The sequence below is a fragment of the Oncorhynchus gorbuscha genome, linkage group LG02, assembly GCF_021184085.1.
Source record: "Oncorhynchus gorbuscha isolate QuinsamMale2020 ecotype Even-year linkage group LG02, OgorEven_v1.0, whole genome shotgun sequence".
NCBI lineage: Eukaryota > Metazoa > Chordata > Actinopteri > Salmoniformes > Salmonidae > Oncorhynchus > Oncorhynchus gorbuscha.
Window position 1 is genome coordinate 59,772,184 of NC_060174.1, and position 26,213 is coordinate 59,798,396.

The window sequence follows — 26,213 nt, forward strand, 5'->3', positions numbered from 1 at the left end:
CTGTATTTTACCTACACACAAACACTGGGGTATGGTTCAGTAACAACATGGTGCTGCTGCTACTTCTGGTATTACTACTGCCTCTGATAACTAACAACATACAGTAGGGCCTCAGAGATACAATGCCAAGAGTGTACAAAGCTGTCATCCAGGCAACAGGTGGCTACTTTGAAGAATCTGAAATATAAAATATATTTAGATTTAACACTTTTTAAAACATTTACTACATGATTCCATATGTGTTATTTCATAGTTTTGATGACTTCAAATATTACTATTCAATGTAGAAAATAGTAAAAATAATGAAAAACCCTTGAATGAGTAGGTGTGTTCAAACTTTTGACTGGTCCTGTATACGGACACACACACACTCAAAAGCTCTGCTCCCCCGTCTCTCTACCTCTGTCTCCCTTTCCTGTCTGACTGCCTCTCCGCCTCCCTCTCCCCTCTGTTTATAGCGCTTCTTCCTCTCCCCCGCTCTCCCCCCGCTCTTTGTGTGTGTTGATCTGTAACATTCTTTCTGAAGTAGGCCACGTTGTCACGTCTCTTAGTAACACAACCTGTTTGCACAGACTCCTTTCATATACAAAATGACTTGAGCTGAGTGCAACACTGCCCAACCAGTCATTTCAGTGTGTCACACATACACATTGAGCTATTCCCCTCAGTCATAAGTTCAAGTTTTTTTTAATCCACATTTTAAAACAGAAATGAATGGTCTGACTTGGAAACTATTACTGTCTCTTAAAAACATTTATTTGGAATAATGGAATACTTCATATTTTGGTTTAAAATACATCTGAAGATGCAGATAATATAGAATAATAATATAGTGTAGTACTGAGTGTAATACGACACAAGCAATACAAATCCATGTGACAGTAGGAATGCAACATACAAACAATATTAATAGAACAGTTCAATTCAACCTTGCCCAAATCTGGAAAGAGTCCAATAATATGTTTCCAGAATGATAACAGGTGTGTTCAAGAGTGTGTGGAATTCTGTTTTATGATGCTTAGTTGTATACTTTTTCGTATAACCTAGAGAGGGTCTCCTCGACATTTGAGGAACTGACATCACCTTTTACACCATACTCTTACATACTTTAGCCAACACTGTCCACTCACACATACATTGACACGTCAATTTCACAGTGGTACAACAGTCAAATAGGACAGTAAAAGCAAAAAACTCCTTCAGCAAATTCACAATGTAGAGAAACTGCATCAGTGCAAGGAATGTGGTAGACGCTTCCGTAAAAACATGAAAATAGCACAGTGAACAATTTGGAGAGTCCCATTTTTTTTCAACACCCCTTCCATTCAGTCCCCTCATCCATGCCTCTGGGTGGTCTAGTCTGTGGTGTGTCTGAACATCTAGATGTAGGCCTTGCTGCTGGCAGCAGCATTGGAGTGTACTAGACATCGTATTCGTTCTCATCGCTGGGTGGGCAGGAGCTGCAGAGGAGTGCCCCGCCCAGGATCATCAGCCCTGCGGAGCCCCAGCCGATGTAGAGCGATGCCCGCAGCTCCCTCTGGGCCTTGATCAGAAGGGGGTTGTCGAAGTCTTGGATGATGGTTTCGGCCCACCAGCAGATAGGGACCAGGATGGCAATGATGAGGAAGATGAACCTGCTAGCGATGGCGACTTTAGCTTTCGAGCTCTCGACGTCCACAAAGTTGGTGCACTTCCCCTGTAATGCCCAGCAGGATGGCGAACACGATTATGATGAGCCCTGGTGGCCTGCAGGTTCTGGGGCAAGGCCAGGAGGGAGTCGTAGACCTTACACTGCTTCTGGCCCACACACACACACACACACACACACACACACACACACACACACACACACACACACACACACACACACACACACACACACACACACACACACACACACACACACACACACACACACACACACACACACACAGAAACTGCAACTTTGTCAGAACATCAAATCCTCAGGGCTGTATTCATAAAGATTCTCAAAGTAGAAGTGCTGACCTACGATCAGTTTCCTCCTCTTAATGATTATGATTTAAAAAGCAAAACCGACACTGGATCAGCACTCATACTCTGAGACATGTCCTAATCAACAAGAGTTGATTGACATAGACAAACCAGGTCTAAATGGCATGTTCACGAGAAGCCAGAAGAGTTTATCAATGCATAGAGGAAATGCCCTCATTACTGTTGTCATCTCTAACACTGTCTGTTGGTTAATTGGCCTCTCGTATACCTTTTTCAATTCTGTCTGTCTAGCAGACTGCTGAGAGGCAAAATAGTCCATGGACTTTCTAGACCTGAGGAAATGGTTAATCATGATTCCTCACTGTCTTTACAGTTCCTGAAACATGTTAATGATCAAATGCATGGCCTCTACAGCAGTCCTTGGCCACCCACTCAGTTACCAGTGACTTATTCTGCCTCATCCCCTCCTTAAATTGTGTGCCAAATGCTTTTTTTTCTTTTTGTTTGATACTCTGATCTTTAATGTGTATTGATTCCTACTAACCAGCTTTGTAAGAGCTAGGTTTTACTAGCTATGCTGATGATCATGAATGTTTTTCTCTGCATCAGGTCTCATTGAGAATGGAGTTCCCCAAAAAATACATGCTATTCAACTGTCCATAATTGCCTGATCTTACACTTTTAGAAAAAAAGGTATTATCTTCAACCTAAACAGGTTCATTGGCTGTCCCCATAGAATAATCTTTTGGTTCCAGTTAGAACTATTTTGGGTTCCATGTAGAACCCTTTCCACAGAGGGCTCTACTTGGAACCAAAAAGGGTTAAACCTGGAGCCAAAAGGCTTCTCTTTCTTGTGCTGGGGACAATAAAAGCCCACTTTAGAATGTGCAGTTTTATCTCAAAACACAATGCTACAGATGTCTGAAGTTTTGAGGGAGCGTGCAATTGGCATGCTGACTGCAGGAATGTCCACCAGAACTGTTGCCAGATAATGAAATATTAATATCCCTACCATAAGCTGCCTCCGACGTTATTTAGAGAATTTGTCAGTACTACAGACCACATGTAACCATGCCAGCCCAGGACCTTCACATCCAGCTTCTTCACTTGTGGGATTGTCTGAGACCAGCCACCCGGACATCTGATGAAACTGAGGAGTATTTCTGTCTGTAATAAAGCCCTTTGAAAAACACATTCTGATTGACTGGGCCTGGCTCTCCAGTGGGTGGGCCTGGCGGCCAAGTGGGTGGGTCTATGCCCTCTCAGGCCCACCCATGGCTGTGCCCCTGCCCAGTCATGTGAAATCCATAGATTAGGGCCTGAGGAATGTATTTAAATTGTCTGATTTCCTTATATGAACTGTAACTCAGTAAAATCTTTGAAATTGTTGCATGTTGCGTTTACATTTTTGTTCAGTATATTTTTACCAGAAAGGTTAGATTTCAATCTTTCTTTCTTTTTTTACATTACATTCAACACGCTAATGTTTGTTTGAAGCCCTATTATTAACATTAGTCAATCTTTGACATAGCATGATGATTCAGCCTGACTATTAAGCTACCGTTTCCACTATGTTTCTGTATTTTTAATCTGTAGTTAAAACAACTATGAGTTACAACTGCATTTTAGTGCTAAGCTACTTTTCTCCAGCCCCATTCATGCCATACAAAAAGTACTTTTATTATTATTATTGTTGTTATTATTATTCATTAATTTGTTCAAACGGTGGGGATGCTGCTGTGTTGTTCGTATTTTGTCAACGATATTGGGCCTCTATAATTATTTAGTTTATTAATTCATTCATATCCAGGTTGATGACAGGCCCAGTTCAGCTGCAGTGGAAGAGAGAGTCAACGAGAGCCAGGAAACCAGCCCAACTTTTGATTATTTCAAGTCAGACGACCTAAACACGTTTTTTTGTTTTGTCGTGGAAAATGACATAACTAGTCATCCTATCCCATGTTTTACTGTTTAAAGACTTGTCTCTTGTTATATGCTCGTGTTTTTTCTAACCTGATACAAACTTGTCTTTGTGGGACTGAGTCATAAGACTGGGCGTGTAGCCACGGTCCGTTTGGATGTTACATTTACATTACATTTAAGTCATTTAGCAGACGCTCTTATCCAGAGCGACTTACAAATTGGTGCATTCACCTTATGACATCCAGTGGAACAGCCACTTTACAATAGTGCATCTAAATATTTTAAGGGGGGGGGGGGGTGAGAAGGATTACTTTATCCTATCCTAGGTATTCCTTAAAGAGGTGGGGTTTCAGGTGTCTCCGGAAGGTGGTGATTGACTCCGCTGTCCTGGCGTCGTGAGGGAGTTTGTTCCACCATTGGGGAGCCAGAGCAGCGAACAGTTTTGACTGGGCTGAGCGGGAACTGTACTTCCTCAGTGGTAGGGAGGCGAGCAGGCCAGAGGTGGATGAACGCAGTGCCCTTATTTGGGTGTAGGGCCTGATCAGAGCCTGGAGGTACTGAGGTGCCGTTCCCCTCACAGCTCCGTAGGCAAGCACCATGGTCTTGTAGCGGATGCGAGCTTCAACTGGAAGCCAGTGGAGAGAGCGGAGGAGCGGGGTGACATGAGAGAACTTGGGAAGGTTGAACACTAGACGGGCTGCGGCGTTCTGGATGAGTTGTAGGGGTTTAATGGCACAGGCAGGGAGCCCAGCCAACAGCGAGTTGCAGTAATCCAGACGGGAGATGACAAGTGCCTGGATTAGGACTTGTGCCACTTCCTGTGTGAGGCAGGGTCGTACTCTGCGGATGTTGTAGAGCATGAACCTACAGGAACGGGCCACCGCCTTGATGTTAGTTGAGAACGACAGGGTGTTGTCCAGGATCACGCCAAGGTTCTTAGCGCTCTGGGAGGAGGACACAATGGAGTTGTCAACCGTGATGGCGAGATCATGGAACGGGCAGTCCTTCCCCGGGAGGAAGAGCAGCTCCGTCTTGCCGAAGTTCAGCTTGAGGTGGTGATCCGTCATCCACACTGATATGTCTGCCAGACATGCAGAGATGCGATTCGCCACCTGGTCATCAGAAGGGGGAAAGGAGAAGATTAATTGTGTGTCGTCTGCATAGCAATGATAGGAGAGACCATGTGAGGTTATGACAGAGCCAAGTGACTTGGTGTATAGCGAGAATAGGAGAGGGCCTAGAACAGAGCCCTGGGGGACACCAGTGGTGAGAGGGCGTGGTGAGGAGACAGATTCTCGCCACGCCACCTGGTAGGAACGACCTGTCAGGTAGGACGCAATCCAAGCGTGGGCCGCGCCGGAGATGCCCAACTCGGAGAGGGTGGAGAGGAGGATCTGATGGTTCACAGTATCGAAGGCAGCCGATAGGTCTAGAAGGATGAGAGCAGAGGAGAGAGAGTTAGCTTTAGCGGTGCGGAGCTGTGTGGATGTGACCGCAGCATGTGACGTCCCTTTGGGTTTACTATCTACAGGAAGTCACATGTACGGAAACTTGCAGAAAGGAGCACATTATAGTGTTTGCTGTTGTGACTGCATTAAATCTGCACAGACAACTAATTGCCTTTTACACACTCTGTGCTGACTGCCACATATCCAAAAAGGATGTGAACCGACACTGTTTGTTGAGCTTTCAACTATGCACTGTTGAGTAGTGGATGGTTGATGCTCTATTTTTACAAATCTTATAATAAAGTGTTGTTTAAAAGAATCTGCAGTTTCTTTTTCCCCAGAAATTGCTACCACAGTTTCCACCTTCAATGGAAAAAAAAACATTTTTCTTTTTTAAAGATGGCACCAATCGAAAGAAAGCCATGCTTTATACTGTTAAATTTTTATGGCATTTACCAAGCCCACTGACAGCAGTATTTTCATGAGTGGAATGACAGGTTGGAAACATATTCACCAAAGAATAGAACAGCCTGAGAAGAGCAACATCCACAGAAGTAATATGTAAGTAGTGCTTCCAAAGGAGATGTTGAAAATCTGGGCAGTGGCAGTCAGATGTCTGCTCACAGAGAGCAGGTTCGCAAGAGGAGGCAGGTGGTGGAGCGTGTAATAGGTGTAGTCAAAGTCATTGGTAAGAGGGGGCATAGTCATTTTTCTATTTGATTTAGAATTTTAAGGCCTCTTAAAGTAAACAAATATTTGTCCTTATTGCTCGTAGCATACAAACGCATTGAATAACAGAATCTCTACATTGAACAACAGATATTCCCCCCAATTAATCAAAAGGAAGTTTGTTCTGAAGTGTCTGTCCTATATCTGAGCGATATAAGAATGATCAGGAAGGCCTCCCGGGTGCCGCAGTGGTCTAAGGCACTGCATCGCAGTGTTAGCTGTGCCACCAGAGATTCTGGGTTTGAGCCCAGGCTCTGCCGCAGCCGGCTGCGACCGGGAGGTCAATGGGGCAACGCACAATTGGCCCAGCGTCGTCCGGGTTAGGGAGGGTTTGGCCGGCAGGGATATCCTTGTCTCATCATGCACTAGCAACTCCTGTGGCGGGCCGGTTGCAGTGCACACTGACCAGTGTTTCCTCTGACACATTGGTGCGGCTGGCTTCTGGGTTGGATGTGCGTTGTCAAGAAGCAGTGTGGCTAGGTTGGGTTGTGTTTCGGAGGACCTTTGCCTCTGAGTGTGTATAGGAGTTGCAGCAATGAGACAAGACTAACTACTAATCAAATCAAATCAAATTGATTTATATAGCCCTTCGTACATCAGCTGATATCTCAAAGTGCTGTACAGAAACCCAGCCTAAAACCACAAACAGCAAGCAATGCAGGTGTAGAAGCACAGTGGCTAGGAAAAACTCCCTAGAAAGGCCAAAACCTAGGAAGAAACCTAGAGGAACCAGGCTGTGGGGTGGCCAGTCCTCTTCTGGCTGTGCCGGGTGGAGATTATAACAGAACATGGCCAAGATGTTCAAATGTCCATAAATGACCAGCATGGTCAAATAAGAATAATCACAGGCAGAACAGTTGAAACTGGAGCAGCAGCACAGCCAGGTGGACTGGGGACAGCAAGGAGTCATCATGTCAGGTAGTCCTGAGGCATGGTCCTAGGGCTCAGGTCCTCCGAGAGAAAGAGAGAATTAGAGAGTGCATACTTAAATTCACACAGGACAGGACAAGTACTCCAGATATAACTGACCCTAGCCCCCCGACACAAACTACTGCAGCATAAATACTGGAGGCTGAGACAGGAGGGGTCAGGAGACACTATGGCCCCATCCAAGGACACCCCCGGACAGGGCCAAACAGGAAGGATATAACCCTACCAATTGGATACCATAAAAGGGTGTAAAAGAAATGGACATAATGGAACCCCTTATTTTTTGCACAACAGTTTCTATACAGTATATAATTACATTCATGCTTTCAATCCTAGTGGTTTAGTCTGATTTCCAACAGACACTGGAAGACGAATTCACCTTTCAGTAGGACAATAGCCTGAAACACAAAGCCAAATCTACACGAGTTGCTTAGCAAGATGGCATTAAATGTTCCCGAGTGGCCTTGTTACAGATTTGACTTAAAGTGTCTTGTGTCTGTCTAGCAATGATCAAAGTCGACAGAGATTGAAGAATTAAACAAATATTCACATTAGCAGATTGTGACTCAAGTTCTACTTTTCTGCATATCCATCTTGAATCTGTTATTTTTCCTCCAGGCTGAACAGCCAAAAAGCACATGGAATCAGATATTTTCAGCCCCATTTCAAACCACCTTCGTAAGTGGTTTGAAGTCAGATGCAAATCTGAGTCCTGGCTTTGAGATGTATGTCTGTATTGTCAAAATCTGATTAATTTGCCCTAAAGTGTTTTCACAGACAGCAAACAAGCATGGAGGGCATATATTAGTTTGCCTACTTAAATATTGGTCTGATTAAAGGGATCATGACTAGATTGTGAGTGAAAACAAGTTAAACCCTTATCTAATACCATGAGACCCCACCTACTTGAAACAAAATATTTCAAATGTCACAACTCAAGAACAAATTACAATATTTATTAAAGCAATTCGATAAAAACAGTTAGCTAAAAACAGTAGATACAAATTTGGATTACAATTGCCTTTTGACAAATGTCCAGGCGCACTGAAGTGAATCGAAAAACTTAATTCATTCGTACTGCACCAAACACAGCCATGTAAAACAAGTGTTCATCTTGTCAGATGTAGGCCCCTCTATTGGGGGCGGAATATTTGGCAGAGTACCCCCTCTCTTCGCGCAGAGGGCACTGGCAGCAGAGAAGCGCACCCCCGACGAGCATTAGGCCAGCAGAGGCCCAGCCGATGAACAGTGAAGCTCCCAGCTCTCTCCTCTGCACGTCAGTGAGCAGCGGGTTGTAGAAGTCCCTGATAACAGTGTTGGCGCACCAGGACACGGGGATCAGGCAGAGGACGCCAGCGACTAGGAAGAACACACCGGATGCGATGGCCACCTTAGACTTGGCCTCCTTGTCCTCAATGCAGTTGGTGCACTTCCCCCCGGCCACGGAGAGTAGGATGCCGATCACGGCCACAAGGATGGAGATGATCACCAGAGCTCTGGCAGCCTGGAGGTACGGGGGGAGAGCTAGCAAGGAGTCGTAAACCTTACACTGCATCTGGCCTGTGCTCTGCTGCACGCAGTTCATCCACAGGCCTTCCCAGAAGGTCTGTGCAGTCACGATGTTGTTGCCTATGAAAGCCGTCACCTTCCACATGGGGAGCGCGCAGATGACAATGTCCCCTAGCCAACCAATAATAGCCAGGAAGATGCCCAGAACCTGGAGCCCAGCAGAGGACATAACTTTCTCTCTGTAGTCAGCCAAGATTCACATAAAACCTAAAGGACCAGTGTTTAGCAGGGGGGACCACTTGCTGAAATAGTAAAGCTACAGACTCCAACCTATATACCCACCTACCAGGGTGTGGTCATTAATTAAGCCAATTGAAAACACCTGTTGATGTTTATTGGCCGCTACACACCCTCCAAAAATAATAAATTGCCCAGTCTGCCTATAGTGTTGGGCACCTGTGGAAGGTAGCTTACATAATTAACCATCATTGATATAAGCTGTGAGGCTAATAGTACAAGCTCATTCATTGGAAGCATGTCAGCTAAACACAGGCAGTTGTATCCACTGAGGAAGTTTGATTAAACTGACCCGCAGTGCACCAGTCTATGGCTCGTGACTTGAACTGGGTGAAAGCGGTGAGGGAGGAGCGCCCATTCCAAATCAGACAGTAATCTGTCCCCCTCAGTCATGTTGGCAACATGGTGCATTTACACCTGCATTGTTTGCTGTTTGGGGTTTTAGGCTGGGTTTCTGTACAGCACTTTGAGATATCAGCTGATGTACGAAGGGCTATATAAATAAATTTGATTTGATTTGATTTGACATTGTTCAGAACATATGCCTACAACAATGTTTCACAATAAATATGTTTGGATTTTCTAACTAGTTTTCATTGGGAAGGCAGATAGTGTTTTATCAAAAGCAATCACTTTTGCATGTGAAATTACAGAATCCTCATTACTCCATGTGCTTAACCATGTCACTTTTGTTTTGTCATCGGCCAGATTGGGGCACCTGTCTCATGCCTGGGTGGCAGCCCGGTTCTGAAACAAATGCAATCTCTTCCCACCAGGGCAATGTGGGCTAGATAATCAAATCCCCTCCTTTGTAGATTATCCAGTTAACATCTGACAACCAAACATTCCCATGTGTGCAAATTAGGATATGGCCCTGTTAAAATACTTTTCATATGCATATCCTTTCTTCTCTTCCCACCTTTACAGGCCTATATAAGGCAACTGTTGAAAAATCAAGGATTTTCAAAAGCAAAGTAAACATGCAAAGCAACAATTTGAGTATAAACATATGTTTGAGACTTTGGTTGTTTGAGTTGGCATTCTTATTTTGTATACTAGGCCAACATTTCTTTGGGAAGGCCTATACTATTTGATAACAGCATGTTTGCCTGTACTTTACACAATCCTGATAAGAGCCTTTGCTGGCTTTTTGACCATCTGGCTTCCACTAAGTCAAAGTGGGTTGCTTTATATCCCAAAAATGTGTGGAGGCATTTATAAAAATAAAAAAAACATTAAGAGAAATTGTAGAAACAGGAGAGGTTTTACTTTGTGGCTGTTAACTATTGAAGACCCCATATGGCCTGGCTCCAATCAAGCACAGTGGAAACACTCTAGCAGGGACAGACAGCCACCCTGGTAGTAAAAATAAATACATTTGGGATTACACTGTCCTAACTGGGGATAGTTGTAACACTAAATATCTCCAATCAGGAACAAGCTAGAACCAGACTCACTGTATACATGCTGTTAAGTCCTCAACCGTCATAAGACGCTAGACCCTGAGATACTCTGATCTGATCTGAAAACAAACGATTGAGGTAAGTTGTTTTTGGAATGGCATTACCTGCTTTAAAGATTCAAACAGGTTTATAGCCAGTGTGTATAGATATTTAATTTAGGAATGCTAACGTTATAGCTAAAATGTAAGCTAGCTAATGGTCAGGGTTAGTTGTAACAAACCCAAGGGACCACCAAGCTTGTACCTCAGGACTACCATAACACTGTCACAACTGTGACTGAGTGAACATGGCCAACAGTCACTCACTGCACCAGTCTCACTAATGCCAAACATTTAGGTCAGATGAAGGGCCAGTTAATGGAACGTAAGTCATTTAAATTCTGCCTCAAAGTTAAACAAGTTCCCAATTTAAACTTACATGTCATGTCACCCAAAGCCCTGTTACTGACCCAGGAGTTGGGGAAATTGTACCAGTTCACCATTTGTATTCAAGACAGTCACATCGTGTCCGTTTGATTTAGAGAACAGATATACCATTTTATAGCAGACAGATGTACATCCTTATATTAAATTGAGTGCAATCTGAGAAATTGTTTTTAAAAAAGCAGAAAATGTTAACTTTTTTACATTATACTGCAAACTATTTATTCACTTTTACTTGAACTAATGGGCACAAGTATATTTAGTCTGTATGAGTTTTACTTGCAGTTACTTTTAAGCACCAACCATGAGACCTAGCCTAAATTCTTCAAATGTTACAATTAAAGAACAAATGATTAGCATTAAAATATAATTTATTAAAGCAATGAAGCTGTTAAGCTAAAATATCAAATCATCCTTGTCAAGTGTTGAGAAACAGATTTACCCATGTTCAGACTACACAAGCAGGAAATGTCCATATTAAAACACGATTCAATGTAAGTGTTAATCTGTCAGACATGGGCCCTTCCACTGGCAGTGAAGCGAGGGGCAGAATATTTGGCAGAGTACACACTCTCCTCACGCTGGGGAGACTGGCAGCAGAGAAGTGCGCCTCCGATGAGCATTAGGCCAGCAGAGCCCCATCCGATGAACAGTGAAGCTCCCAGCTCTCTCCTCTGTGGGTCGTTGAGTAGCGGGTTGTAGAAGTCCCTGATAATGGTGTTGGATGACCAGGACACTGGGATCAGGCAGAGGACGCCAGAGACCAGGAAAAACACGCCGGATGCAATGGCCACCTTGGACTTGGCCTCGACATTCTCGATGCAGTTGGTGCACTTCCCACCTGCCACGGAGAACAGGATGCCGATCAGGGCCACGAGGATGGAGATGATCACCAGAGATCTGGCGGCCTGGAGGTCCTGAGGGAGCGCTAGCATGGAATCGTAGACTTTACACTGCATCTGGCCCGTGCTCTGCGTCACACAGTTCATCCACAGGCCTTCCCAGACCATCTGCGCTGTCACAATGTTGTTGCCTATGAAAGCAGTCACCTTCCACATGGGGAGCACACAGATGACAATGTCCCCTAGCCAACCGATAAGAGCCAGGACGATGCCCAGAATCTGGAGACCAGCGGAGGCCATTGCTTTCGCTCTCTGTACGCATGCAAGCCTCACGTGAACCCAGAAGGACCTGTGTGTAGCAGTGTTATGGTTGTGGTGAGGCTACAGACCCCAACCTATATACCCACCTGCCAGGGTGTGGTCACTAATTGAGCCGATTGAAAGCACCTGTGGATGTTTATTGGACGATACACACCCACTGAACTAATAAACGTGGCCAGTCTGCCTGTCGTGTTGCTCACAATTAACCAGGGCTGGGTAGGTTACTTTCTAAATGTAATCTGTTGCAGTTACTAGTTTTCCATTTAAGAGACAATAGAAGAAGACAAGTGTATGTTACCATTTGAACGACATCTGGTGCAGGATAAATCATTGTTAAATTTTACATAGCTGGCCATATACGGATGTTAAATTTTACTTTATGGGTTGGTTATGTAGGCTTCTTCTAACCCATCGCTTTCTACAACATAGAATAATACGAGTAAACTATATATTTACATTAACCAAAGTCTATCAGAATTCCAGTCATTGATCTTCAAGGGGAATATGGAAGTATAGATTAGCCAAATTGTTTTACCTGAGCATGACCCCAAAATGAAGGACTTATTAGCCACCCCTCCTCGTTACTTATGATTTTGTTGTCATGGAGGACTGATTCGGTTCATTGATTTGAGTTGAAAAATAAAAGCTGCGCTCATGGAATGGCATGGTTTGAGCACTACTGAAAAGTGCTATTTACATGTGAAAAAATGAATGCCATATGCTGCATTTTGGGGGTGGCAGGTATCCCAGTGGTTAGAGCGTAGGGCCAGTTACCGAAAGGTTGCTGTATCGAATCCCCGAGCTGGCAAGGTAAAAAAAATATGTTGTTCTACCCCTGAACAAGGTAGTTAACCCACTGTTCCTAGGCCGTCATTGTAAATAAGAATATGTTCTTAACTGACTTGACTGGTTGAATTTATAACAATGTGCTATTGGCCTGTTGGCGACACTTCGATATCTTGATAATATGCAGCTGTTTAAAGGACAAAGCCACAGATGAAATGGTTGCCCCGCCTCTGTTTTGGTAAATAGCAGAGGGATGGGCCTGGAGAAATGTAACCACTCTCAGATTAATAGACAGATCTATGGATGCAAGGACTGACCATCAATGATAGAAAATTATCAGTTTAACCATGTTATGAGGCTACACTGTGTGTGTTTACATTCACAATGTTTACAAACATTGGAATAAAACAAGGTTATATTTTGGGTTCTCATGGAGTGTGACAATTGAACTAAACCCATGAGGGATTTATAAGTTATATTCTTCAATAATCAATGGATATATATATATACTGTATATAGTACCAGTAAATGTTTGGACAGACCTACTATTTTACTATTTTCTACATTGTAGAATAAAAGGGAAGACATCAAAACTATGAGATAACACATACGGAATCATGTAGTAACCAAAAAAGTGTTAAACAAATAAAAATAGATTTTAGATTTTGGATTCTTCAAAGTAGCTACCCTTTGCACACTCTTGGCATTCTCTCAAGCAGCTTCATGAGGTAGTCACCTGGAATGCAACAGTACATTAGTGGAATTTCTTTCCTTCTTAATAGGTTTGAGCCAATCAGTTGTGTTGTGACAAGGTAGGGGTGCATTACAGAAGATAGCCCTATTTGGTAAAATACCAAGTCCGTATTATGGCAAGAACAGCAAAAAACAACAAAGAGAAATGACTGTCCATCGTTACTTTAAGACATGAAGGTCAGTCAATGTTATGCAGGTGAAGGAGGACCCAAACGCGACTTAACAGAAACAGAGTTTATTAATGCTCAAAACCGAATAACTGAAATCCTCTAGATAGTAGAGGGGAAAACAACTGGAGAAGCGGCCACAGACTGCAGGTCGCTTCGGGTAGGCGCAGGCCGTAGTCAACTGAGACACCTGCTCACACGCAGCGTCTGAAGAAGGCACAAAACACGACAGGACAGGGTGATACACAATCACGGCAAAAAACACGACAGGACAGGGCGAAACGCAATTACAGCATGGAATACAAAACAAGGAACCGATGGCACAGGAACGGATCACAAAGGAATAAATAGGGAGTCTAATCAGGGGAAAGGATCGGGAACAGGTGTGGGAAGACTAAATGATGATTAGGGGAATAGGAACAGCTGGGAGCAGGAACGGAACGACAGAGAGAAGAGAGAGCGAGAGAGTGAAAGGGGAGGGGAGAGAGAGGGATAGAACCAAACAAGACCAGCAGAGGGAAACGAATAGCATGGGGAGCACAGGGACAAGACATGACAATAAATGACAAACATGACAGTACCCCCCACTCACCGAGCGCCTCCTGGCGCACTCGAGGAGGAATCCTGGCGGCAACGGAGGAAATCATCGATGAGCGAACGGTCCAGCACGTCCCGAGACGGAACCCAACTCCTCTCCTCAGGACCGTAACCCTCCCAATCCACTAGGTATTGGTGACCCCGTCCCCGAGAACGCATGTCCATAATTTTATGTACCTTGTAAATAGGTGCGCTCGACAAGGACGGGAGGGGGAGGGAAGACGAACGGGGGTGCGAAGAAAGGGCTTAACACAGGAGACATGGAAGACAGGATGGACGCGACGAAGATGTCGCGGAAGAAGCAGTCGCACAGCGACTGGATTGACGACCTGGGAGACACGGAACGGACCAATGAACCGCGGAGTCAACTTACGAGAAGCTGTCGTAAGAGGAAGGTTGCGAGTGGAAAGCCACACTCTCTGGCCGCAACAATACCTTGGACTCTTAATCCTGCGTTTATTGGCGGCTCTCACCGTCTGTGCCCTGTAACGGCAAAGTGCAGACCTCACCCTCCTCCAGGTGCGCTCACAACGTTGGACAAACGCTTGAGCGGAGGGAACGCTGGACTCGGCAAGCTGGGATGAGAACAGAGGAGGCTGGTAACCCAGACTACTCTGAAACGGAGATAACCCGGTAGCAGACGAAGGAAGCGAATTGTGAGCGTATTCTGCCCAGGGGAGCTGTTCTGCCCAAGACGCAGGGTTCCTGAAAGAAAGGCTGCGTAGTATGCGACCAATCGTCTGATTGGCCCTCTCTGCTTGACCGTTAGACTGGGGATGAAACCCGGAAGAGAGACTGACGGACGCACCAATCAAACGACAGAACTCCCTCCAAAACTGTGACGTGAATTGCGGACCTCTGTCTGAAACGGCGTCTAACGGGAGGCCATGAATTCTGAATACATTCTCAATAATGATTTGTGCCGTCTCCTTAGCGGAAGGAAGTTTAGCGAGGGGAATGAAATGTGCCGCCTTAGAGAACCTATCGACAACCGTCAGAATCACAGTCTTCCCCGCAGACAAAGGCAGACCGGTAATGAAGTCTAAGGCAATGTGAGACCATGGTCGAGAAGGAATGGGAGCGGTCTGAGACGACCGGCAGGAGGAGAGTTACCCGACTTAGTCTGCGCGCAGTCCGAACAGGCAGCCACGAAACGGCGCGTGTCACGCTCCTGAGTCGGCCACCAAAAGCGCTGGCGAATAGACGCAAGAGTGCCTCGAACACCGGGATGACCCGCTAACTTGGCAGAGTGAGCCCACTGAAGAACAGCCAGACGAGTGGAAACAGGAACGAAAAGGAGGTTACTAGGACAAGCGCGCGGCGACGCAGTGTGCGTGAGTGCTTGCTTAACCTGTCTTTCAATTCCCCAGACTGTTAACCCGACAACACGCCCATAAGGAAGAATCCCCTCGGGATCAGTAGAAGCCACAGAAGAACTAAACAGACGGGATAAGGCATCAGGCTTGGTGTTCTTGCTACCCGGACGGTAAGAAATCACAAACTCGAAACGAGCGAAAAACAACGCCCAACGAGCTTGACGGGCATTAAGTCGTTTGGCAGAACGGATGTACTCAAGGTTCTTATGGTCTGTCCAAACGACAAAAGGAACGGTCGCCCCCTCCAACCACTGTCGCCATTCGCCTAGGGCTAAGCGGATGGCGAGCAGTTCACGGTTACCCACATCATAGTTGCGCTCAGATGGCGACAGGCGATGAGAAAAATAAGCGCAAGGATGAACCTTATCGTCAGACTGGAAGCGCTGGGATAGAATGGCTCCCACGCCTACCTCTGAAGCGTCAACCTCGACAATGAATTGTCTAGTGACGTCAGGAGTAACGAGGATAGGAGCGGACGTAAAACGTTCTTTTAGAAGATCAAAAGCTCCCTGGGCGGAACCGGACCACTTAAAACACGTCTTGACAGAAGTAAGAGCTGTGAGAGGGGCAGCAACTTGACCGAAATTACGAATGAAACGCCGATAGAAATTAGCGAAACCTAAAAAGCGCTGCAACTCGACACGTGACCTTGGAACGGGCCAATCACTGACAGCTTGGACCTTAGCGGAATCCATCTGAATGCCTTCAGCGGAAATAACGGAACCGAGAAAAGTAACGGAGGAGACATGAAAAGAGCACTTCTCAGCCTTTACATAGAGACAATTCTCTAAAAGGCGCTGTAGAACACGTCGAACGTGCTGAACATGAATCTCGAGTGACGGAGAAAAAATCAGGATATCGTCAAGATAGACAAAAACGAAAATGTTCAGCATGTCTCTCAGAACATCATTAACTAATGCCTGAAAAACAGCTGGCGCATTGGCGAGACCGAACGGCAGAACCCGGTACTCAAAATGCCCTAACGGAGTATTAAACGCCGTTTTCCACTCGTCCCCCTCTCTGATGCGCACGAGATGGTAAGCGTTACGAAGGTCCAACTTAGTAAAGCACCTGGCTCCCTGCAGAATCTCGAAGGCTGATGACATAAGGGGAAGCGGATAACGATTCTTAACCGTTATGTCATTCAGCCCTCGATAATCCACGCAGGGGCGCAGAGTACCGTCCTTCTTCTTAACAAAAAGAACCCCGCCCCGGCCGGAGAGGAAGAAGGCACTATGGTACCGGCGTCAAGAGACACAGACAAATAATCCTCGAGAGCCTTACGTTCGGGAGCCGACAGAGAGTATAGTCTACCTCGAGGAGGAGTGGTCCCCGGAAGGAGATCAATACTACAATCATACGACCGGTGAGGAGGAAGGGAGTTGGCTCGGGACCGACTGAAGACCGTGCGCAGATCATGATATTCCTCCGGCACTCCTGTCAAATCGCCAGGTTCCTCCTGAGAAGTAGGGACAGAAGAAACGGGAGGGATGGCAGACATTAAACACTTCACATGACAAGAAACGTTCCAGGATAGGATAGAATTACTAGACCAATTAATAGAAGGATTATGACATACTAGCCAGGGATGACCCAAAACAACAGGTGTAAACGGTGAACGGAAAATCAAAAAAGAAATAGTCTCACTGTGGTTACCAGATACTGTGAGGGTTAAAGGTAGTGTCTCAAATCTGATACTGGGAAGATGACTACCATCTAAGGCGAACATGGGCGTAGGCTTATCTAACTCTCTGAAAGGAATGTCATGTTTCCGAACCCATGCTTCGTCCATGAAACAACCCTCAGCCCCAGAGTCTATCAAGGCACTACATGTAGCGCCCCGAACCGGTCCAGCGTAGGTGGACCGACAAAGTAGTACAGGACTTTGATGGAGAGACTTGAGTAGTTGCGCTCACCTGTAGCCCTCCGCTTACAGATGAGCTCTGGCTTTTACTGGACATGAATTAACGAAATGTCCAGCAACTCCACAATAGAGGCACAGGCGGTTGGTGATCCTCCGTTCCCTCTCCTTATTCGAGATGCGAATCCCTCCCAGCTGCATGGGCTCAGTCTCAAAGCCAGAGGGGGGAGATGGCTGCGATGCGGAGCAGGGAAACACCGTTGATGCGAGCTCTCTTCCACGAGCCCGGTGACGAAGATCTACCCGTCGTTCTATGCGGATGGCGAGAGCAATCAAAGAGTCCACATCTGAAGGAACCTCCCGGGAGAGAATCTCATCCTTAACCACAGCGTGGAGTCCCTCCAGAAAACGAGCGAGCAGCGCCGGCTCGTTCCACTCACTAGAGGCAGCAAGAGTGCGAAACTCAATGGAATAATCCGTTATGGACCGTTCACCTTGGCATAAGGAAGCCAGGGCCCTAGAAGCCTCCCCACCAAAAACTGAACGGTCAAAAACCCGAATCATCTCCTCTTTAAAGTTCTGGAAATCGTTAGAGCAAACAGCCCTTGCCTCCCAGATAGCTGTGCCCCATTCTCGAGCCCGGCCAGTGAGGAGTGAGATGACGTAAGCAACCCGAGCTCTCTCTCTAGAGTATGTGTTGGGTTGGAGAGAGAACACAATCTCACACTGCGTGAGAAAGGAGCGGCACTCAGTGGGCTGCCCGAAGTAGCAAGGTGGGTTATTAACCCTAGGTTCTGGAGGCTCGGCAGGCCAGGAAGTAACAGGTGGCACGAGACGTAGACTCTGGAACTGTCCAGAGAGGTCGGAAACCTGAGCAGCCAGGTCTTCCACGGCCTGGCGAGCAGCGGACAATTCCTGCTCGTGTCTGCCGAGCATGGCTCCTTGGATCTCGACGGCAGTGTAACGAGCGTCAGAAGTCGCTGGGTCCATTCTTTGATCGGTTCCTTCTGTTATGCAGGTGAAGGAGGACCCAAACGCGACTTAACAGAAACAGAGTTTATTAATGCTCAAAACCGAATAACTGAAATCCTCTAGATAGTAGATAAAACAACTGGAGAAGCGGCCACAGACTGCAGGTCGCTTCGGGTAGGCGCAGGCCGTAGTCAACTGAGACACCTGCTCACACGCAGCGTCTGAAGAAGGCACAAAACACGACAGGACAGGGTGATACACAATCACGGCAAAAAACACGACAGGACAGGGCGAAACGCAATTACAGCATGGAATACAAAACAAGGAACCGATGGCACAGGAACGGATCACAAAGGAATAAATAGGGAGTCTAATCAGGGGAAAGGATCGGGAACAGGTGTGGGAAGACTAAATGATGATTAGGGGGAATAGGAACAGCTGGGAGCAGGAACGGAACGACAGAGAGAAGAGAGAGCGAGAGAGTGAAAGGGGGGAGGGGGAGAGAGAGGGATAGAACCAAACAAGACCAGCAGAGGGAAACGAATAGCATGGGGAGCACAGGGACAAGACATGACAATAAATGACAAACATGACAGTCAATCCGGAACATTTCAAGAACTTTGAAAGTTCCTTCAATTGCAGTCGCATAAAACATCAAGTGCTACGATGAAACTGGCCCTCATGAGGATCACCACAGGAAAGGAAGACCCACAGTTACCTCTGCCGCAGAGGATAAGTTCATTAGAGTTACCTGCCTCAGAAATTGCAGCCAAAATATGTGCTTCACAGAGTTCAAGTAACAGACACATCTCAACATCAACTGTTCAGAGGAGACTGTGTGAAACGAATTGCTGCAACTAATTTGTAAGTCGCTCTGGATAAGAGCGTCTGCTAAATGACTTAAATGTAAATGTTAAATGTAACTAAACCACTACTAAAGGACACCAATATTAAGAATAGACTTGTTTGGGCCAAGAAACACAAGCAATGAACATTAGACCGGTGGAAATCTGTTCATTGATCTGATGAGTCCAAATTTGAGATCTTTGGCTCCAACCGCCTTGTCTTTGTGAGACGCAGAGTAGGTGAACGGATGATCTCTGCATGTGTGGTTCCTACCGTGAAGCATGGAGGAGGTGTGATGGTGAGGGGTGCGTTGCTAGTGACACTGTGATTTATTTAGAATTCAAGGCACACTTAACCAGCATGGCTACTACAGCATTCTGTAGCGATATGCCATCCCATCTGGTTTGAGCTTTTGTTTTTCAATTTGCATTTGTTTTTCAACAGGACAATGACCCAACACACATCCAGGCTGTGTAAGGGCTATTTAACCAAGAAGGAGAGTGGTAGAGTGCTGCAGCAGATGACCTGGCCTCCACAATCACCCGACCTCAACCCATTTGAGATGGTTTGGGATGAGTTGGACTGCAGAGTGAAGGAAAAGCAGCCAGCAAGTGCTCAGCATATTTGGGGACTCCTTCAAGACTTTTTGGAACAGCTGAGAGAATGCCAAGAGTGTGCAAAGCTGTCATCAAGGCCAAGGGTGGCTACTTTGAAGAATCTCAAATATAAAATATATTTAGATATGTTTGACACTTTTGTGGTTACAAAATGATTCCATGTGTTATTTCATTGTTTTAATGTCTTCACTATTATTCTACAATGTAGAAAATAGTAGAAATAAAGAAAAAGCCTTGAATGAGTAGGTGTGTCTAAACTTTTGACTGGTGTCTGCATAACAAAACAGTTGTTACCTGCATTGGCACGTTGTGACGGCTATTCCAAGATTATCATTTTAAAAGGCTAATTGATCATTAGAAAACCCTTTTGCAACTATGTTAGCACACTTGAAAACTTTTGTCCTGATTAAAGAAGCAATAAAACTGTCCTTCTTTAGACTAGTTGAGTATCCGGAGCATCAAAATGTGTGGGTTCGATTACAGGCTCAAAATGGCTAGAAACAAAGAACTTTCTTCTGAAACTCGTCAGCCTATTCTTGTTCTGAGAAATTAAGGCTATTCCATGCGAGAAATTGCCAAGAAACTGAAGATCTCGTAAAACGCTGTGCACTACTCCCTTCACAAAACATTGCAAACTGGCCCTAACCACAATCGAAAGAGGAAAGCCATATCTCAGACTGGCCAATAACAATAAAAGATTAAGATGGGCAAAAGAACACAGACACTGGACAGAGGAACTCTGCCTAGAGGACCAGCAACAACAACAACAAAATGATTGTTAGTCTAGCAAATTATATAAACTTGTAGTCATCATGGTCGAATACTGCCCGGGCACACAGTGAGCATGCCCAGGGGGCCCCCATTGATTTTGTTAGTCACTCTCACTCAGATATCCTGAATGTAGCATAAGTCATGGCAAGATGTGTAGAATTGCAAGAAATTAGCTGTAAAACTGTACACTTTCTCTCTACCCAATGGCAAAAGCAGGAGAGTGGCATGAAAAATGTCCAAATGACATCAGTTTGTTGACGGGTTTTAAACAAATGAAAAGCTGTCAAAACGATCAAACATGTTTCTGATAGTATTTCAGTTCCTCTTGGTTGCATATTTGATGTTGATGAAAAAGAGAAATCCAGAGCATTGTTCAGATTGTCCCTTCGTAAATTCAGTGTTCTGCTCTCGGAGCATTCAGAGTTCTGGTCAAGGAGTAGGGTTGATCAGAGGGTTCTGACCTCACAACAGCAGTCAAGCACCCAAGCTAACTGGTTAACGTTGGCTAGCGTGCTAGCTACTTCCAGACACATATGAGAGAACACCTCACTCTGACAATTTGAATCACCCTAGCAGAGCTGATTAGGCTGTTTTCATGTTATCCGGAGCATTGATGACTGTAACTGTGCTGCTGGCAACAATTTAATAACTCTTTTTTTTGCTAACTTTTACTGACACCGGCTATATTCTACAGGGTGTTGAGCGTTTGTAAATTCGTCAGATATTCTGTGCTCTGGCACACTCAGACGAGAAGATAGACAGAATTAACAATGTCCATTGAGAACACACAACAACTTTACCACTTAGCTAAGAATGACGTGAATAATCAAGTCAATAAATGGCATATGGTTTATATACTGTCTGGTAAGGTTAATATATTAGTAGCCAACTAATGTTAGGTAACTAGCTAACATACCGGTACATACTGCCGTAATGCTATGCGATTCAAAAGGATAGCATAGCTAACAAATTGTCAGCCAATATAAAGTGTAATGTAACTTATTTGAAAAGTCATTACTTTATTACATTCCTTAACATTTGTCATAATTAGTTAAAGCATTGAATTTGTATCCGCTCGCGCCGGACTTTGGCTGCATATTTTCTGCCATTTTCATCAAACCTGAAAACATTGTGAAGCCACGCCCATTTTCTCAAGAATTGCATTATGGGCTTTATAGGCACGGAACTAGCGTCTACTGCTTTTATACTTAGAACGACATCTGGGAACTTTTGACCTACTAACCATATACTAAGTATTAAGCTAACATATGGAATTTTTTAAAGATGGTCATACCATGTATCAATTATTTTAGAATTTTAGGACCACTTTAGGTACTAAAAAAACATATAAAACAATGATTTGATAAAATATTGATTTTGGCCTTTACTACTACAGCCCTTAGAAACGCATTGAATGACACATTCATAAATGGCAAAAAAGACAGGCAAAAAATAAATCATAAGGAATAAGGTTTCGAAGTGTCTGTTCTAAATCTAGGAGATATAAGAAAGCTCAGAAAATGTACATATATGTATATATATTTTGGACACATATTTAACTTGGCACAAAACTACCTCCATACTTTAATTTGTTTGTATGGGTTACCTGACACTTGTGGGGGTTGAGAGTCTCCCCTTTCCATAGAGTGGTCATAATAGTTTGTAGGTCAAACCTTTCGGGCACTACAGACGTTTTCGGTATATCTCATGGTCTGACGAACACAGCTGTAGCTCGCCCACCTTCCAACACAGATGCGGAAGGCTGACATAGGCGAATGTGGTGGATTAAGACACAGCCAATTAACAGAAAAATAATTATTATCTCTAGCTTAAATTGGCAGATTTTGATGGGGATTTTTTTTATTATGTTACTCAGATTGATGCACCGGTGCGTCAATAGACTCTTACGGATTTTTTAGTGCCAATTCACTTTTGCAGTCTGAGAATAGGACTGCTGCACTCACTTTTACTCTGCTAAAAATACACCGGTTGTAGTCACATATTCATTACAATTGACTCCACTCAACCCATCTCTCTCTCTCTCTCTCTCTCTCTCTCTCTCTCTCTCTCTCTCTCTCTCTCTCTCTCTCTCTCTCTCTCAAACATCACCTGGCATTTCAATGTAGACTCTGTAGACACAGTTTTTTTTATCCGATCATTATATGCAGTGTTGTACTTATTCAAATACAACCCCAACCCCCTGTCCTGTTTGCAGTTAAAGCTCCCTATTTGAACAAAGAATGAGTTTGGAACTATCAGTACCACGTGATCTCATACTCCTATGCTGTGCCACACCTAGACCTGATGGGTGAGTCAAGACAATGGATCTTTCTCAGGTTCTATTGTATTGCAAACAGGCTTTGTTCACTTAAAAAAAAGAGTACTTCACACACGCTATGGTATTTCCAGGTGCATGGAGGAAAAATAGTATGTATCAAAAAGACAAAACTACAATACACTGGTTAGGTAATCTTGAATATTCCAAACAATTTGAATTCAAGATCAATACTAATGGGTTGGAGTGAGTTTCATATTCTTCAGGCTTTGTACAAAATGGTTCCCAAAGATCCTGCTCTGCTATTTGACTATGGAAATAAGGTACTTTAGTTGATGCACGCAAAGCAACTTCCCTTATGACTTATAGCCAGTCATTTAGATGGTACGTCGAAAGAAGAATACCTGAGAAATACACTGAGGGTACAAAACATGCTCTTTCCATGGCATACTGTAGACTGACCAGGTGAATCCAAGTGAACGCTGTGATCCTTTATTGATGGCACTCGTTAAATCCACTTCAATCAGTATAAATGAAGGGGAGGAAACAGGTTAAATAAGGATTTTTAAGCCTTGAGGCAATTGAGACATGGATTGTGTATGTGTGCCATTCAGAGAGTGAATTGGCAAGACAAAATATTTAAGTGCCTTTGAACGAGGTATGAGGTAGGTGCCGGGCACACGTACTGGTTTGGGTGTGTCAAGAACTGCAACGCTGCTGTGTTTTTCATGCTCAACGGTTTCTCTTGTGTATCAAAAATGGTCCACCACACAAAGTACATCCACCCAACTTGACACAACTGTGGGAAGCATTAGAGTCAACATGGGCGAGCATCCCTGTGGAATGGTTTCGACACCTTGTAGAGTCCATGCCATGACCAATTGAGGCTGTTCTGAGGGCAAAAGGAGATGTGTGTTGTTTTTCGGACAAAGTTGAATATTTACTTGCCAGTTACATGTATCTAATAGAAATAATGAAAAAATCTAATTCATTTGAAAAATATTTATTTAGTTTCAAAACCATTTACTGTAACTCATACGTGTTTAAAAAAAGATGAATACAAATTACAATATTAAAGGGAAACTTTATCTTTAGCCCTTAAATCTACTTATCCAGAGTTAGATGAAATCAAAGATACCATTTTCTGTCTCTGTGTTTACAGTATGAAGGAAGTTAGAGGCTTCCACAGCCAATAACAACTCGTGTTAGCACAATTAATGGAAGTCTGTGGGTATCTGCTCGCATGCTATCAGATACTCATATTCTTTCAGTCATTGCGCTAAAGCTAGTTAGCAATTGCACTAGCACTAGTTAGCAACTTCCTTCAAAACACACGCAGAGACAAGTTCATATGAATTTGGAGAGGTAGATAAAGGGCCTCATTGCCAAAATCCCAAAGTATCCCTTTAACAATAACATGTATAAATAATAATGTACAATTGTAACAAACATGGCTGGGATAAAACAATTAACAAAACACACTGCCAAAATGTGTAAAGGCACACACACACATATTTACACAAAAATACATACAAAACACACAAAACTGCAGACTACATGGGGTTGGTTTAAAGGAATTTGGTTCCTCTTTGGGTGTGATTCTCTTTCAATGTTAAGTTACATGGAATCTTTAGTCACTGTGGTTCTTTTCTTCGCTCATCACCAATAAATATCCTCCTCAAACCTTCGTAATACAGAAGCACCATAGTGACTCAGAATACACATACACACAGTTGGATCAGACAGTCTCTCATGGCAAACAGACGTATCTTCCTTTCTTCACTCCCTCCCTCTCTTCTCTCTCTTCCTCACTCAGACAAAGTCCTTTCCAGTGGACGTTGCTGAGGCCTCGGAGCGAGGAGCCTTGTTGTACTTGGCGGTGTAGGAACCCTCATCCTTCTTGGGGCAGTTGCAGCAGAGCAAACCCCCTCCAATCAGCAGCAATGCAGCGGCCCCCCAGCCCACGTAGAGCGCCCCCCCCAGCTCCCTCTTCTGAGCGCTTACCAGGAGCGGGTTGTAGAAGTCCTGGATGATGCTGTTTGCCGTCCAGCAGACAGGGATCAGGCACAGAACTCCGGCAATGATGAACACCACCCCGGATGCCACACCCACTTTAGCCTTTGACGCCTCGTTATCCACACAGTTAGTGCACTTGCCCCCGGCTACGGCCAGCAGAATGGCAATAATGCCGGCGAGGATGGCAATGATGGTCAGAGCTCTGGCGGCCTGTAGGTCAGAGCTCAAGGCCAGCATGGAGTCGTAGACCTTACACTGCATCTGGCCCGTGCTCTGGACCACGCAGCTCATCCAGATACCCTCCCAGGAGGTCTGCGAGGTGACTATGTTACTGCCGATGAAGGCGGTGACCCTCCACATGGGCATGGCACAAACAATGATGGTCCCAATCCAGCCTATGATCCCAAGGGCAGTGCCCAGCATTTGTAGCCCAGCCGACACCATCTTAGATCCGGTTGGCGTTGGTTTGTCTGTGGGTCTGAGTGAAACTGGACAGCCCTTTGTCTTCCTTCCTTTCTGTGTGATGTAGATGTTATTTGTCTTCTCTCAGTCTAATCTGAATACAGTGGGTGGTTGTGTTTCTGTGTGTGCTGCTCTAGGTCTGAGTCCCAATTGGGGAAGGACTACCAGGAGAACAGGTTCTTCTGACCACCCCCATTCGGGAGGGAGGGAGGGATGGAGGGGGGGGGGAGGGCCGGGCTTGAAATAAAGGTTTCTCTCGCTCTATCTCTCTTAAAGGTCTTCACTTCTACAGGATATCAATTAAATGTTTCAAGTTTGCAATGACATGTATTTAAGTATTTATTTTGTTTTACAGGGGAGAATTCTTTGTTGTATTTTTTGTTGTTGTATGTTTTGCTCACGTAATAGAATTTAAAAGTATGCATTAAGGTGTCTGTAATATAATACATGTGGCAAAACAAATGAGAAATAAACGTTTGTAGATTCCCCAAAAATGTACAATGGTGAGGGAGCGCCAAGACAGAGGCACGTTGGCTTCAACATAGAGCCCCCAATCAGTCATCTAGTGTACGTATATATATAAATAATTTGTCGGGTCTAGGTCGGGTTCTCCTCAGGTCCATTCGGGTTCGGTTTTTATTGTTCTAGAGTCCGTTTGGGTGTGGGTCCCCTTAAAATTGCCCCCTCAAAATTATTGGGTCCATTCGGATTTGGGTCTGAATGTCCTTGGGTCCGTTTAGTTTAGTTCCGGGCTCCAACTTATGGAACCTGAGGAGACCTCTAATCTCTCGCTCTCGCTCTCTTCAGAAGGCGCTGCCTGAGCCAGTGAGGAGGGTGCTTGAGCAGCCACTGAGGG

General features: G+C 44.7%; 2 protein-coding genes and 1 pseudogene across 2 annotated transcripts; all 3 read right to left on the reverse strand.

Moving 5' to 3' along the window:
• Positions 1-1,379: 1,379 nt before the first annotated feature.
• On the reverse strand, positions 1,380-6,053 carry LOC123990456 (annotated as a pseudogene).
• A 1,886-nt stretch (positions 6,054-7,939) lies between these two features.
• LOC123993402 (claudin-like protein ZF-A89) lies at positions 7,940-8,806 on the reverse strand. The gene has a single exon (XM_046295515.1). It carries the CDS (start codon positions 8,740-8,742, stop codon positions 8,122-8,124), a length of 621 nt encoding a protein of 206 aa, XP_046151471.1. The 5' UTR covers positions 8,743-8,806; the 3' UTR covers positions 7,940-8,121.
• Positions 8,807-11,048: 2,242 nt separating this feature from the next.
• LOC124005551 (claudin-like protein ZF-A89) lies at positions 11,049-25,493 on the reverse strand. Its single transcript, XM_046314930.1, has 2 exons — positions 24,864-25,493; positions 11,049-11,847 (listed from the first exon to the last, which is right to left on the reverse strand). The coding sequence occupies exons 1-2, from the start codon at positions 25,337-25,339 to the stop codon at positions 11,205-11,207; spliced, it is 1,119 nt and encodes a 372-aa protein (XP_046170886.1). The 5' UTR covers positions 25,340-25,493; the 3' UTR covers positions 11,049-11,204.
• Positions 25,494-26,213: the final 720 nt, after the last annotated feature.